Source organism: Neolamprologus brichardi, chromosome 7, assembly GCF_056152115.1.
Source record: "Neolamprologus brichardi isolate AB-2024 chromosome 7, ASM5615211v1, whole genome shotgun sequence".
Lineage (NCBI taxonomy): Eukaryota > Metazoa > Chordata > Actinopteri > Cichliformes > Cichlidae > Neolamprologus > Neolamprologus brichardi.
This window is the reverse complement of record NC_142110.1, coordinates 63,986,031-64,002,936: the sequence shown is the minus strand read 5'-3', so window position 1 is coordinate 64,002,936 and position 16,906 is coordinate 63,986,031. Positions and strand designations below refer to the sequence as shown.

At 39.0% G+C, this 16,906-nt stretch overlaps 1 protein-coding gene across 5 annotated transcripts in view; it reads right to left on the bottom strand.

Annotated features, from left to right (window-relative positions):
* The window catches only part of ppfibp2b (PPFIA binding protein 2b), a 127,313-nt gene that overhangs the window by 74,584 nt on the left and 35,823 nt on the right, over positions 1-16,906 (bottom strand). For all 5 annotated transcript variants that reach the window (XM_087844107.1, XM_087844102.1, XM_087844103.1 and 2 more), the window contains exons 2-3: positions 11,550-11,654; positions 5,689-5,897 (exon numbers count right to left, since the gene is read on the bottom strand). In XM_087844107.1, coding sequence (XP_087700233.1) covers positions 5,689-5,897; positions 11,550-11,631 — 291 coding nt within the window. In that variant the 5' untranslated portion in view covers positions 11,632-11,654. The remainder of the gene's footprint in view (positions 1-5,688; positions 5,898-11,549; positions 11,655-16,906) is intronic.

Sequence of the window (16,906 nt, the reverse complement as noted above, 5' to 3'; positions counted from 1 at the left end):
TGGAGCAGTTAGACCTACCTTACAGCAGCAGCCCTGAGCAATCCTCTCAACAGACATTTGAGTGCCTAAATAGAAACGACCTCATTTACAAACAAGCTTGCATTAAAAACTAAATGGAATGTGTCCATAAATGCAAAGTATCAGTGAGCAGGAACAGTAGCTTTACACAGGGAAAAAGAATGGATGAAGGAAAAGAAAGAGGGAGAGGGGGTAAAATAGCAAAGAGTATACATAAACAGAGATATTGGACTGGCTGAAAGGCCACACAGGACAGAGACAGGGTGTGAGGGAGGGAAAGCTGCACAGGAAGTTGATAATAATGGAGATGTAATGATGTCTCTGAGGAGAACCTAATGGAACTTGTCCTAAATCTCTCCGCTTATTTCCTCCTTTTGATGAAATCCATGAAAGGGTTAATAAAGATGCAACATGCTGAGAGGTGACCCATGATGTGAAACGGATTTTAGTGTAAACATTAAAAAAAGAAAAGGAATGCTTTCATTAACCCTTTAAGACCTACCATAGAACCAAGTCCGCCAGAGCTTATATTATATTTTTACATGCTGTGGAGCCATTTTTGGGAGCATTTCAAGTTGATATACATCAATACAACCATTATAGCCCAGATTTTTAATAATATGTCTGCATTAAGTGCATAGTAATTACATAAATTGCAAAAAAGTGCAATAAACTACCAAAAAATTGAAAATCGTTTTTGTTTTTTTAACATATATTTCTAGTTAGAGAAATTTAAGAGGCTTATCCCTCAAAACTGTAAATACAAAAAAGTTGCACAAAATAGTTTCCCACCACAGGAAATTTGAGTGTCTTCATAGTTTTATTTTTGAAATACACCAATTTTTATATACTGCAGGAAAAACTAAAATAAATATTATAGTACAAATTTGCAAAAAAAAAAAACAGCATATGCATCAAAATAAACTATTTCCAGCAGTGCAATATGAGTCCTAAGCATCCCAGAAACGACACAGAAAGTCATAAAGTCAAACATAACTTTTAAAAACACCAGTATAGACTCATGAGGCTCTGATGGTAAAAAACTACATTTTCGCCAAATGACGTCACTTCTGGTTTCGGGCAGGTAATGGCGGACATGCGATAGTTCACGCTGATGGACATAGGAAGTGTTACGAACAGCTGATCAGATCGGCAAAGCGTGTTTCTGTATTATTATTTTTTTGTTGCTGCAAGTGCTTTTTATGCAGTTTTTGCAAAGCTATATGTGGAAGGAAACTGTGACCGAGGACAAGCTGATGGCATAAGATGTAAGTGCAACTCCTCCGGTTTCATATGCAAAAAAAATTATTGCGCTAGCTTACGTGGTTGCAGAGCTACCAGGATTTAAAAATAGTTACGCAAAACGGAGCGTGCCCACTCCCACCGGCTTTAAAGGGTTAATATATGTGGAGCAAAACACACCCTGATAACATGTTTCACTGATATATAACCAAACTTCAGATGATGTATCAAAGCTATAGTCAGACATCGGGAGGGTAACTTTAGCTGTATCGTCCTGTCTCTGGCACGCTGTATATGTCTAGCTGTCAATGCCAAATTAGCTCAAGTATGAGTTTGTAGGAAAAGCACGACAACAAGCAGGAAACCAAAAAAGGAAAAGAAGCGAGCAAGAAAGAAAGCAGGAATAGATGAAACGTGGTGTCAGACTGGGACAGAGACCAAATGAGCCCTGAGCTCATCCTCACAGAGACATGCTGAGCCTGTGCAGCAGAGAATAGCTATTCTGTAGCACAGCAGCCAAATTCCTCTCCTCTTCCTCTTGCTCTGACCTTTCGGCTGACCCCTCTGACCCCAAGGCAACTGTCCCCACGCTGTGAAAACACTAGATAATGCAATACTTGCATGTGAGTTCGTTCACTGTCAAATCACTGAATATGATCATACTCAACTTCAAAGCTGAACATCTTGTTTCCGTTAGTTCTGAGACGCAGGCAGCCTCGTCTTCACTAGCATATGCTACAGCACCCTCCGCACAATATGCAGATTAAAGAAACATGCGTTGGATTTGGATTGAATCTGAATGACTAATGAAAGCAGTCTGTTTGTGATCCTGAACCAGCACTCTTGCACTAATCGCTGCTGACCGAACAGATGAATCCAGCTTTTCTTTACTTACGCATTCCGATCTACTTGCTACAAAAATAAATATTCGCCCTGTAAGAGAGGCTTCAACAAAAAAACAAAACATCTGGTTCTTTTTGTTAACATTTTGCATGTCTGATTTCATTTTTCGGATGCTATCCTCCTCTAAAAAAACCAAACAAAAAATCGGCTGCTGTTACTTTTGCGTCTCCAGCCAGTCTACGCTGCTCTGAGTGCAAGTAAACATAACTTGTCTCCACAGAGACACGTACACTGAGCATACAGTGCAAATTTCTAACCCATCTGTGTAATCTCTTAGGATGGCGAGAGTCTCACTGCAAATTTAAAATGAACAGCTCAATGAACTCCCGGTTTACTGAGAGGCGAAACAGATCTCACAAAGCGTGTAATAGTGTGTTTTCAGCTTTGATAGCGCTCCAGCTCTACGGATGGCAGTCTGTCTGTTCATCGCTACATCCAGCCTGAAATATCCCAACAGCTGTAGTACACACATTCAGCGTCCCCCTTTCAGAACGTGGGTGAATGTAACCAACGGCTCCTAATTTATTAATGAACAGCACCAGTTAGCTGTCGGATCTATGACGTTAAACAACCACCTGCCACTAACCAAAGCCGGTAGATGGTAGCACTCCAGGTGGAGAGTCATCTGCACGAACATGAGTGATTCCTCCCTGCTGTATGTAGTCTGTATCAAGTGTGCAACCGCATTCTGCATGAGTGAAAAGGTTAACCTGCAAGAAAAGGCGGCTGCTGGAGCTAGCACTGCGAGTCTGACAATGTGTGAATGCAATGAATTGTGCAAAATTCCATTTAAGCAGCATTGCATGCAGTATTTGTATAGACATCTGTGACCCTTGTCCATTGACCTGCGTTTAATTTTGACTCTTTCCTGTGTTTTTGATGAGTTATTACTCACTCTTGAAAACCCACCTCTTTACCCTGGCCTTTGACACCACGTGAGATGTTGGTTTTTATTTTATTTTAGTTGTTTTTAGGTGATTCTATGGTGTTTTATCTTGTTTTTGTTTTAATATAGGGCTGTTTTAACTTTATGTTTTATGTGTTTTATTTATTTATTTTGCTGTTTTCTGTTATTCTATTGCTTTAACTTATTTTCTGTACAGCACTTTGTTCCTGTGCTGGGTATTTTAAAGTGCTTTATAAATAAAATTGGATTGGACCTGTGCATGTGCAATGACAATAAAGTTGAATTCTATTCTATTGTATTCTATTCTAAATTGGATTATTAGTCTGATTTTTTCCCCCTGGTTCTCCTGAAGAGGAAATAAGTCACTGGGATTGTCAGGAAAGGTTAAAAAACTCACATCACTATATGCTGAAGAAAAATACAATATAACATAATGAAAATGTTATATCAGAAACATTAAGACCACTGTTCAGCGCTTAACTGGAGTTTCTGTACACAAATAAAAATTAATTTAACAAATACCGTGTCCAATTTATGAACTAACGTCAGCTTTAAGACTGTGGCTCTGTCAGCCCTGGCTGTGGGATTTTAAGCGACAATAAGTCCGAAGTCATTTTGCCATCACATAGCCACAGCCTAATTTAAGTTCATACAGAAAATAATATCAAATGCATTAAGCTCACAGGTATTTGACCCGGTCATACTTCAGACTGAACTGTAATCCAGTTGTCGAGCTGACTTTTCAACTAGCTGATAATAATTTGGGAGAAAATGTCCAGCACTTTAGTTCATTGTAGGGCTGCCACGATTAGTCGACTAGTCACGATTACGTCGACTATCAAAATCGTCGACGACTGATTTAATAGTCGACGCGTCGTTTGAAGCTTTGTAAGATCACAAAAGATGCAGGAATAAGTAGTAGGATTTAAGAGTGTAATACCGGACTGAAACAGAAGATGGCAGCACTGCATGTACAAGGATGTCTGCTGCCGTTAAACCCCGAAGAAGAAGAAGTAGCTCTGTCTCAGAATTCATAGCAGCCCAGCTCAGTTTCCAACAATGGCGGCAGCTAGTTAGTTTTAATGTTACAAAATAAACGTTTAACGTATTTTCAGGCGGGAATGTAGCTGTGTAAACCTCAAATATCTGCTCAGTTTATCAAGACACCACATATTTTCAAAAGCGCTCCGACGTTTTCGGAGACGTCTGTTACCCACTAGCTCGATAGCTAGCCGGGAGCTAGGCTAACTAGAGCCGTGAGAACACCAGACTCCCGGCAAATCGTTTTCAAACCCACCGCTGTCTTTCGCTACTCAGGTTAAACATGATATATAAGTCACTTAGATAACTTAAAAATGTTATTGTTTGGCTTTTTTTAAAATTTTATTTGTTCCTGAGTAAATCGGTTTGGCTGAGATTAAAGTTATAGTTTTTACACAGCTGAATAAACATCAAGCAGACAGCTGATTATCAGAAGTGTGAGATGCTCCAGAATATACTCCGGTGTCCTGTTATATTTTAGATAGCAAGGAGTTTATTAAACTTCACTGAAACAATCTGCAAATTTCATTAAAATTTAACAAACTATCATCTTGTCTTTATTTTTAGTTAGCACATACCTTAAACACTTAAAGCTATAAGCTAATGATAGTTATATAAGAGCAGATGCTGCTGGTGCAATAAGCTGTATGTTTTACGTCCAATGGATGCATGATCTGATTAGTCAACATGACTAGTCGACTATAAAAATAATTGTTTGTGGCAGCCCTAGTTCATTGCAAGTAAATTAAGTATCGAGTATGTGCTACACAATAATTGTTACCTCAGCACGAAAGCAAGGGAGTGTTTGCTTGCTTGTCATCTTGCTAAAATGACTTGAGTTTCTAAGTGTGAGATGTAATCCGAGTATGTCAGAAAACCTGAGATACTGAACATGTACACAAAGACGTACTAATAAGTTCATGCCTTTGTTAGGCTCAGGGTTTCCCCTGCAGACAGAAGAAATCACCACAAACATGTGAGTCAACGCTGAAACCCCCACAGAATATGGTTTCTTTGCACATTAAATATTTAACAAGTATTTAATAAAGGCATGAACATTTTTATCAGTCTATTAAAAAAAAAAACAGTCAGTATGCACTTGTTGATTTTTCATGGAAGAATCTATATACACATCCAAGACTGTTAAATAACCGCACTAATAAGTGGAAAGGCTGCATTGAGACTTGGTGCATGTAAAATGCCTTTCAGCCTTGTTCGTGCACTAACAAACACAAAGGGCCTGAAAATTCAAGTAGAAGAAACAAATATATAAAAATGCTTTACAGGAACAAGAACACAGGAATTCTCACGCTTAGAAGGCGAGAATAACAAAATGAGCTGCGCAGACTCTCCAGTGTGGAATGATGCTCATTTTCAGCTGCAGAGACTAAACACGGGGCAAACAATGGCACAAAGAGTCAAAGCCGATCCATCACACTGAAATCCACTGATACAAACTCAAATACAGACAAAGGAAAAGTCACGTTTCCATTTGATGCCACAATTTTGTGCATAAACACTGCTTGTAGAAGACGATCAACACTGAAACATCAAAATGAATCACACAGTGTACTCACAGCTCCGCTCTGCAGCCAGTCTACAAGAGCCTGCGCCGTCTCTGCAGGCAGCTGTGCTCGGAGGCTGTTTCGCTCCTCCTGGCTGGGTCGAAGCTCCAAGGAAAGTTTGAGGTCCTCAGCTAACTGAAGGACCTGCAGCGGTCCAGCACTGACGGGGGAACCCAGGTCATACATGCTGTTAGAGAACTCCATCGCTGCTGCTTTTGAACCTGGTGTGCGAGTGATGGAGGAGGAGAGGATTAGACGACAATAATATTACTAAGGAAGTCAAACTTTAATCAGAGCCACACATCTTTCTAATACATGGCCTCCAAACCGTCCATGTGTCACCTGGATCATTTCCCTGCACTGTATGGCCCACGCTAACAAACATCTGGATGCACTTAAGCAATCGTGGCTCTAAAACAACAGCCACACATTGCAGAGGCTTCAGACAGCAAACAGAACCCAAAATTAACAAAAGAGCACGCAACAGAAACAACCTGAGTCCATTTATCATGAAGAGGCTGAGTTTAAGCTACAAGTCTGTGGGCTTGAACAGGGACTACATTTATTTGAAATAAAGTAAGCAGAGAGAAAATCTAGGATGCTCAAGCACCACTGAGGTGGTATCTATGTCAGAACGCTTCTAATGTGCGATGTTTCTGAAAGATCATGCTGAGCATTCTTAAAGTGAATTATTTTATCTGCACTATAAGGAAAAAAACGAGAAAAATTTGGAATAAAAATAGTTTTTTTTTTTTTTATTTGTCACGGTCTTTGGATTTTATAGAGAGTTTGAAAGGTTTAGCTTCCTGTGCTGAGTTAATCTGATATCCTTCATTGTGTCTGTTCCCTGTGCTTCCTGTGTTGCCCTGTCCACAGTCTCATGTCTCACTTGTAGTCGATTCCTGTTTTATTTTGGAGACAGTGTTTTTAATGTGTCTCCTGTTGCTTTTTTTTGTTAAAGTTGTGCTGTTCTGTTTTGTCATTTATAACTATACCCTGGAGATATGACTGTGATAATCAGTGTTGAGAAGGTTACTTACAAAATGTATTCCACTACAGATTACAGAATACATGCCCCAAAATGTATTTTGTAACGTATTCCATTACATTACTCAATGAGAGTAACGCATTCTGAATACTCTGGATTACTTAATATATTATCATGCTTTTGCTGTGTGATTTATTACTATTACTGAAGGATAGTCACCATACCAATACCAACTAGATGTTTAAATCTTAATATAAAATGAGTAACAGTTGGTGGACATTAGGTAAGGCTGCACTTTTTGCAGCGATCTCGTATAGAAAACTATTCCGCAGGTATATAAAACAGCTCCGAACCGTAGTAAAGGGACCTCTGGCTAATACGTCGGGTTCATGTCGGGCTCGTCGCCCAAAACTAGCTTTACTTTGTTGTCTTGGTCAACTTTGCTAGTGAGAGACAGAGAGAGGCGTTGAAAGGCTGCTCCAACTGAACTTATTGTTTTTGGAGGAAAACACGAACACGGTGTACAGTCGAGTCTTAATAGCTTACTTACAACTGGGCTCGTCAGGCTCTCTTCTTGGCTGCAGTGGTTATTATTATATTTACATGCTTACACTCTACCTATTGCCTTCATATTGAATAATTTTTTGGAATAATAATTTTAAAAAATATTTCGTCATGTCATTATGTGGGCCGCAAAGGCATTAGAGCCTTTTCATGCGCGTTTTGTTTGGGTTTCCACCAGCGTGGAATCACCAAACATGGAGAGGGCATAGTCTAACATATGAAACAGGAAAAACCGCTGTGTAATCCATTTATTTCAACAAAGTAACTGTATTCTAAATACCACCTTTTTAAACGGTAACTGTAACAGAATACAGTTACTCATATTTTGTATTTTAAATACGTAACGGCGGTACATGTATTCTATTACTCCCCAACACTGGCTATAATAATACACTTCTTACAAATCCTTTATTAACACTTTGAAACAAATTTAAGAATAATTTTACTTTGGAAAAGCACATTGAAAGCTCCCAAAGCACAAACACAAAAACACTGATATCAGTTCAAACTGGATAATATCCCCCAGAGTCTGAAGGTGCATGCTGAAGGTGGAGTGATAGAAACATAGTGAGAGATCAGATTTCGCAGCTGAAATAAAATCGCCAGTTTGGAAGCTGGTGTTTCATATATGATGTGAAAACTTTCCTTTTTGCTAAAGCATATAGTTAGGGCTGGACCAGGTGACCCTGAATCCTCCCTTAGTTATGCTGCAATAGACGTAGGCTGCCGGGGATTCCCATGATGCATTGAGTTTTTCCTTTCCAGTCACCTTTCTCACTCACTATGTATTAACAGACCTCTCTGCATTGAATCATATCTGTTATTAACCTCTGTCTCTCTTCCACAGCATGTCTTTATCCTGTCTTCCTTCTCTCACCCCAACCGATCGCAGCAGATGGCCCCGCCCCTCCCTGAGCCTGGTTCTGCTGGAGGTTTCTTCCTGTTAAAAGGGAGTTTTTCCTTCCCACTGTCGCCAAAGTGCTTGCTCATAGGGGGTCATATGATTGTTGGGTTTTTCTCTGTATCTATGAAGCGCCTTGAGGCGACTTTTGTTGTGATTTGGCGCTATATAAATAAAATTGAATTGAATTGAATGTCAGGTAAGCAAAGCATGCAAATTGTGATGCAACGAGAAGTTCAAGTTGCCCGCTACTTAGTACACTGTCAAGGCCTTGTATTAGTAAATGTGTATGTAACTGATTACAACTGTTTTAATTTCTTAGGTAGTCCTAATAATTTATTTCTGCACCATTAACAGCCTTTACTCTGTGACCCGTCTGCCTCTGATAACATCTACCTCCAGGACTGGCAGCATATAGACAACTTATTAAAAGGTAGCTGTGATAAAGGTTTGCAGCCACTCCTCTGCCTGCAAACAGATCAAAAACAACACCAAAATCGTTAACCAGCAGAGTGCTTTCACAAGTATTACCGCAAGAAGCTTTTCGACCCCAAAAGCACAGAAAAATCTGTCTTGATCATGGAATGCAATATGACCGACATATCTAAATTCCTGATAAGTGGCTCTAATTTCCTCGTTAGCGACTGGCTGATGCTATCGCTAATGGCATTTTTAATGTCTTTCTATTTGTGGTCAGTGAGAGCCGGAACAGCAAGCTCAAAGGCCTGGGTGAGATCAGCACATTGATGGCAAATAGTAACAACAATTACAACAACGATAGCAGTAAAGCCTCTTTTCTCCACTTGTCTGTGTGAAAATAAGTCGCAGGCCAACTGTGAGAATACAACTGCAATTTTATTTCATCTGCTGATTATTTTCTCAATTGATGAACTGCCTCGACTAAAGTGATAATAAAGTAACTACTAATAGTTTACCATTTACCAAAATTTTACTTTCATCAGTGACCAAAACATTTCTGATTCTGGCGGATTCACAGGGAATCCTCCGCGTCGGTCCTTCTCTCCCTCACCCTGTGACTGAACTGATGTGTTTTCCCACATCATGCTGCTCGATCACATTAAACATTTACCCCACTGTCAGTCTAATCTTTTCTGTCCAAGGCTGAGCTGCCTGGAACAAACTTTGTTATACTGTACAAAGAAAAATTCACACAAACACAGAAAACGAGGCAGTCTCACCATTACAAGCCTGCCATTTATTAACCTGCTGTGTTCAGAGATTTTACACTGTTACATGGGGTTAATATCTCAAAATGTTATCTTATTAACTCAACCTTTTGAGAAAATAACTCAAAATTGAGAAATTAGCTTGAAATTTGGGGTTAGCAAGTCAAAAGTTTAAGATAATAGACCAAAAAAAGGTATGAGCTGAACTCAAAGCAAACCCAAACACTGAACTATATCATTTTTAGCTCTAGTAAGTTATATTTTACGGATGAAAAATGGTTAACAATCTGCACTCATGTAGCCCTTTTGACCTTTGACCTTATAGGTTACACAATGTGCTTGACAATGTGTTTGCTTGTCATAAGCTGAAGCTTTATCAATATTGTACATAACATTGTACACAGTTGCCACAAACGACTCAGCTCTCATGTCTGCTTCCTTACTGGGTTCTGATCAATTTTGGGTGCAGGGAAAACCCAGTACTGACAAATGAATCGACAAGCCTGAAGGTATATGAATCAGATGGATTAGACAAGGGCGGCGACTCTGGCTGCAAAAACACTTCCAGCTGTATAGACGGATAAGGGAAAACCACCCTCGGGTTTCCTTGATATGTGACCTCAGTAAATACTCCAAAAATTATTTTCACTTTGTAAATTATGTTCCCCATCAATGAACAGAAGGAGGATAAAGCAGGGCATGCTTCAGAGCAGGCCTATTTTCTGCCTGACAAGCCACTAATGCATGAGCATGCTGACTCCTGGTTTCAGATAGCAATGAACAAGAAGCTCAGGCCAAGGCTTTAAAATACAGGCCACGGACAGTGCTACACAGCAAATTCAAAAGTGTTAAATGTTTTGGTGTTAGTAGTCTTCTTGCAAAAGTAGAGTTAATTTTACTCTAAGTAGAGTCACATTCTTTTAATGTAACTCTGAGGTGTAAAATGATAGTAGTTAAAATCGAGTGTTAAAAATGAGTGTTTCTATGACTCCGCCCCCAGCACCACAGGCTCCAATCGAAGCTGAAGTGAAGCCGTTTCAGAACATTTTGCTCTACATATTTGAGTTGTTTGCCATGTTTGGTAAGTCATTTTTTCAAAGATTGTTTCAATTATTATTGTTAGCTTTTACTTCTGTGGCTCTTTGGAGTTGAGACAAAGCTGTGTGAAAGGCATTAGCCATGTTGCTCGCTGATAGCATAATATTCTGTTTTAGCTAGCTGAAAGGTATTGTTTGCGGGCAAATACCACAGAAAAAAAGCTTGCATGTGAATTTTCAGTCAAACCTTTGGTCAAATACACCTAAAACAATGTGTAGAATGTGAAATGTTGGTATAATGGTGCTACTTGAAGCCTGAAAATGATCTCCCATAAAAAAAACAACAACGAGCAAACAGCAGTAGCAGATGTCCTGACTGGGTTCTACGTTAGCATTTAGATCCCTCCAGAGTTTTGTGCACACGGTTTAGGTAAAAATGAAAAAGGTTGAGGTTTTAGATTTAGTTCAGTATTACCTGTTGCCTGTGTCCTTGTCTTTTGGGAAAATACTTTACACAAGTAATGGCTCAAAGAGGATTCCTTTTTTTTACTGTGCTGCAATTGATTTGTGCCATTAATTAGTGTCAACTAATTTTTATTCAATCTCCACATAGGATATGCTTGTGAAGATGGAATATGGGGGAGAGCAGAAGTGCGTTGAAGTTCCACAAAGTGATGAATGAAGGACATGCATATTGTATTGAAGAAACAAGTGATGAGAATGCTGTTATTTGCATTTACCAGCTCACCTATGTCAGACCTTTTGATAAACAAAATTCTAATGAAAGTGAGAACATGTACACTGTTACATCTTTCAGAAAATGTTTTGAAATTGTGGTGCACAGTTCAGAATAAATGTTTTTCAAAAACCATTGCGTCTTTTTAGTAAATGTTTATTTCCAAAAGAAATTTCTAGAAGTTCAGAACAGTAAAATTCCCGCTTTTTAGAATTAATTAGAAGATAACTCTTACGTAGTTAAACTAAAATACTCTTTGAGAGTTAATATATAAACTCTTAACATCAAGTGTTAAATTATCAACTCCAGACAGATTTGGTGTTTAACACTAAATCAGAGTTAACGTACCAACTCTCCAAAAAGAGTTCAATTAACACTCTCTGGTGTGGACCCATATAGACACTTTAATAGTGTTGAAATCAAATCCGACAGTGTTAATTTGGACATTTCTAGCCTTTACCTGCAATGATGTCGTCCATCTGCTCCAGTGCCGCCTCGAGCATGTGACTGGCCTCTGTTTCCATGGTGATGGCAGGTAGCATCAGATCTCAGGTGTTCTGATGTTCTACAGAAGAAATAAAAAAAATAAGTTAAGTAGCAACTTGCTGTACAACGTACTCGAGACTTTGACAGAAAAAAATATATATTTGTGGATTTCTGGAGTAGCGAGTGGTTCCCCAAACCAAAACACAGAGACCAGTGCTGCACCACTCCTAGAGACAGGGAGGGTTTTACTTACCCAAAGGTTATGCATATTCATATAGAGATACAAAAGAAGATTAAATCTGATTATTTTTGTGCTAAGAAAACAAATCTTTATTTTTTTTTAAAACTGGTCTGCTTGAAAGTAGTTTATAGCTGTTCGCATGATTTTTTTCTTACATTTCACCAGTTGAAAATGGATGGAATGGAAGTTTTACAGTTTAGAGTAAAAGATCTATCATATATATTTAATCTATATAATATTCTGGATATTTAAAATTGAGCTGTTGTATATATTAGAGCTACTCCTTTTATTTTATAACGTTGTAATATATTGAATTCCTTAATTTAGTTCAGTCTGTAACTGTTCTTATTGTCTTGGAGCAACTGTAACCACATAATTTACGGATTAAGTATTCTGATAATCTCTCGGATGGCCTGGGAACGCCTTGGTGTTTCCCCGGATCAACTGAGCTTCTCTGCTTAGGCTGCTGCCCCCACAACCCCGCCCCGGATAAGCAGAAGACGATGGACAGATGGTGGATTCTGATTCTAATATTACTAATAATAACCATAAATTCTGCCAGTATCGGTCAACAGGGCCAATAAAACAACAACAATAGGCCGATATATTGGTGCACCCCTAGTAAAAACTTAATTGTATCAATTTAACTTTGTCTGAAGGATTTCAAGTTAAAAAACTAACAAACACATTTTTACAGCTCCAGGTGATAAAAACATCCCTAACAGTGACTCACAGGACAACAAAGAGTTACGTTCGACTAAAGCTGCGTTAACCATCAGCCACCACCACGGTCCAAAAAAATGACGATAAATGTTTAAATATTCTTTTAATTTGATTAAAAATCTCTCTCAGGAGTTTTGCTGAGTTTTGAGGTCTTTGCATTGACACAGCGTACGTCATTGTTTTGTTTTATTTTACAGACACAGATATAACCCACAAACTCGCTAGTCTTTAAAAAAAATCCTCACTACATGCACAGAGGCAGCGTACACGTAACTAGGAACAACCCTACAAGAACAGCCACGGCTTTCCATCCATCATCACCGCCTCCGGCTGCCCCTCCAACTCCTGACATCCTTGTTTCCTGCTTTTCAGCCCTCCCAGTCCTCCCTTCTTTGCCTGGCACTCATCCTTTTTCTGTCATCTCTCCTTCAAGGCTCTCACCCTGCTGTCACGCTGTCATGCCAGCTTACAAACAAACAGACATCATCATGTTCAAATCGAAGAGGAAGGATGGTGATGTAATCTACTGACGCGTGGGAGAATAAACCCCCCTGCACGGCGCACTAATGCTCATCTGCATTAGCACCAACTGGCACACCATCATGACAAGTGGCAATGAAAATCAGCATGAAACACACTGAATGGAATTACAGTAACATGCTGTCATTACTCTGTAAGACAGCATCAGAATTCCCCAAAGATTCCCCATGATGTAATGTGATGGGTGTGTGTGTGTGTGTGAGTTTGTCTGTCAGGACTGTCAAATAAAATATGAAATACACGAACAAAATGAGTCTTCGGTTGTTAAAAAAAAGAAGAAGAAGAAAGAAACAGTAAAGCTGGCCGCTGTCTGTCTCTGGAGCTTTGCAGTACGCTGCAGGCGGCTGCTACTCCGGGGCTTAATGGAGCCTTTGAAAGCATTTAAAGTATTACAATAATAATAATAATAATAATAACACAGCAGGGTAGAGTAGGTACAGAGACAAAGACTAATGAATGACTTTACCTACTGTAATTAAGAGAACATAATAGGATGACTGAACATCCAAAGGTCCTTTTATTTATTACTTATTACAGTCATATTAGTAAATATAACTGTGCTTGTAGTAGTTTGTATGGAAGCCCGTTTCCGCCACAAAAAAAAGTATCCATAACTTGAAATTTCAAGTTATCGTCCTTGAAATTTTGACTTACTCAAAATTTTGAGAAAAGTAACTCGAAATTTCGGGTTAGCTCTACATGAATAGGGTAATCTACATGAATGAGGTCATTTTCTTGTTATCCAGAAGGATCTGGCGCAGAGGAATGCACATTCAAAATCGGATCGCAACAAATTGGTGCTTTCGAGAGTTTGCTGATAATAACGCCATGCGATTCAGCTAATAACACAGGGATTTCATAATAATAGTCAGCAATTTGTGCATTCATGACTGGCTGTTATACTCGTAGCTTAGCTGTAGCATTTGTAGCTGAGGGCTTCAGCTTCCGGGTAACACGGAAATGACGTAATTCCCGCAGATTGACTGGATTGATACTGACTTGCAATGCTAACTTGAAATTTCGCGTTACTTTTCTCAAAATTTTGAGTTAATAAGTCAAATTCTTGAGAAAAGAACTCAAAATTTCAAGTTATGGATACTTTTTTTTAGTGGCAGAAACGGGCTTCCATAATTTTGCCATTCTGTGGGAACAAACTGACTTTTGAATGGTTTACACCTGCGTGATTTTTTACAAATGACCAGTGTTGGTCAAGTTACTTGAAAAAAGTAATCAGTAAATAATTACTGATTACTTCCCCCAAAAAGTAATCCCGTTACTTTACTGATTACTTATTTTCAAAAGTAATTAATTACTTAATTACTTAGTTACTTAGTTACTTTTTAAAAACACGATTTACAACCTGAATAGGTGATAAAGTGATAGATCTTTCAGCCCAATTCTACTTTTTCTACATAATCCATCATACAAAATGTAATCAAATGGAAAAGTCTCTTTTTAAAACTTGTTTTATTAGTTTTAATCTTTTAACTTTATGCATCAAGCAAAAATTTAATTATATGCAACATTATCTGACTGGAAGAAATTTGTTTAATATTTAAACCTATTTTCTGCACATTCCAGCACATGAAATTGTTTTTTTGTGTGTTTACACTCAGTCTTTCAAATAGATGCAAGTAAAACACAGCAGAAAATAAATAAAGTCAAAGACTCAGCGGTCCTTTTGCTCTATTTTCACCTGTATAGCAGGAGTGAGGTAGGTGGAGGTTTACCCTGGTGCAGGTGTGCCGCAGCGGTCAGTGGAAGAATCCGCGAGTTTCTCTGTGAGTTTCCCATTACGTCATAGCGCACTTGGTGCTTGCTCGGAAGTTTAGGGGTTTTTTTCGCTGTAAAAAGAAGTTTTCTTCCCACGCACAACGGACACTAATGTTTTTGTCACTTTTTATGGAATCAAACTCAAAGTAAGGTCAGTACTTCCACGCTTTAAACGCTGCACGCTCATACTCTCTCTGCACTCGATATATGATCCATTGTTGATCTGCACACAGTTGTTGTCACGAACGTCGCACTTGCTTACGTCACTGTCATGAGACATTCTCGCAAAAAAAATCACGGTTTTAGTAACGCAGTAACGCAGCGTTCCTACGGGAAAGTAACGGTAATCTAATTACCGTTTTTGCAATCGTAATCCCTTACTTTACTCGTTACTTGAAAAAAGTAATCGGATTACAGTAACGCCCATCTCTGCAAATGACTACCCCAACATTACTTTTTGTTAACTGGACAGAACTACAGTGTGCATTTGTGTGCATAGATGAAGAAGCGTGTGTTTAAATAATGCCCAGTGTTATGTTCATTATAAATGACTCCATATTAGCATTGTGCAGGCCGAGGGTGACAGCACCATTCAGATACTGTGACACACTGTCTCTGTCCAGCTGCATTGTTGACCTCGACAGAACAACATCGCCTTTGTGTCCACTGTATGTGTGTGTGTGTGTGAGCTTGAAAGGGCCACAGTGTGTGAAACTAAGGTAATCACAGTTTTACAGTGAGACTGCACATAAAGGTGCTGATACACAGAGATTACTGATCTCCACAGAGCTGACTATACAAAGTGTAAAGAACAAGATCCACTGTGGAGAGAAGTTTGTGAGGGTTGAGTGGTCAGGGTGTGTCTGTGTGTGTGTGTGTGTGTGTGTGTGTGCGTGTGAGAGCCTCTGAGTTTGCGTGTGAGTGGACGGATTGCTCTTGCTAAAGAGATGTGTCACACTGAAACTGCTTCACACTAACTGAAAAGCTCATTAATATATTTTCACTTTCATCCTCTTTTCACTGCTTTCTTAAAGCACCTTAACTAAGATGACAATTTTCAAACGTGCTTTGCAGAAAGAAGCTATTAAAAAAGAGAAAGCACATACTGGAGAGCTTATTTAAGGTGTTTGATATCCCATCAGTCGCCTGTTACAGTCAAACAATCAAAGAGCAATTAGGCAGTGTCTGTGAACATGACAGGCTTGCTCATTCATGGATGTGAGAAAACAGACACGCCTTTTCCCACGATCGCAGATGCACTCCAGAAAAACATGTTTGTCAAACGTGGAGATAAACGTGACCTGTTTCTTACAGCTACACCCTCCTCGGTGTTGACAGCTCTCTCACCTGAGTCAAAAGGAAAGCGGATACTCGGCCAAGTTTAATCCGGTCTCTAACCTCATGTGCTGACGGGACATATCCGAAACTTCATGTCTACAGCTAAAAATACACATTAAACTACTTTTACAGCTTAATTCAAGAACCAGTTTCATGAGTAAGATGAGACCAGCACATCTCATTACTCAGACCATTACAACCTGTCGTCTAAGCAAGTAGGGGCCTGTGCTATGATGCAGGATTTGGGACTTAGTGAGGGTTAACGCTGGGTTTTCAGCGACTCACATCCTACTGAGGTATCTTATTATGTTAACTTATAGTCAAGGTTATTATCGTTAACGAAAACTAACGAAATAACGAAAACTAGAAGTGAAAAAACATTTTTGTTAACGGAAATAAAAATAAAAACAAAAAAAGGAAAACTAACTAAAACTATAATGAGTGTTCACAAAACTAACTAAAATTAACTGAATTTATAGCAAAAATGTGTTTAGTTTTCATTGATGTGTGCGTGTCGTACAATAGTCAAGGGTGAAAATGAAGTTTAGTTTCCAGATTTTTTTCTTGCTGTGTCTCATTATGCCAGCAGGTGGCAGTACGTTAGTCGAGTCGTCTGTGTTGCTGCTCCGTCCACGCGCAGAATCATGTCAGGAAAAGTCGGAAGAAAGCGCCAGAGTCCAATTTGGGATTACTTTGAATATGACTGTGTTTTGGAT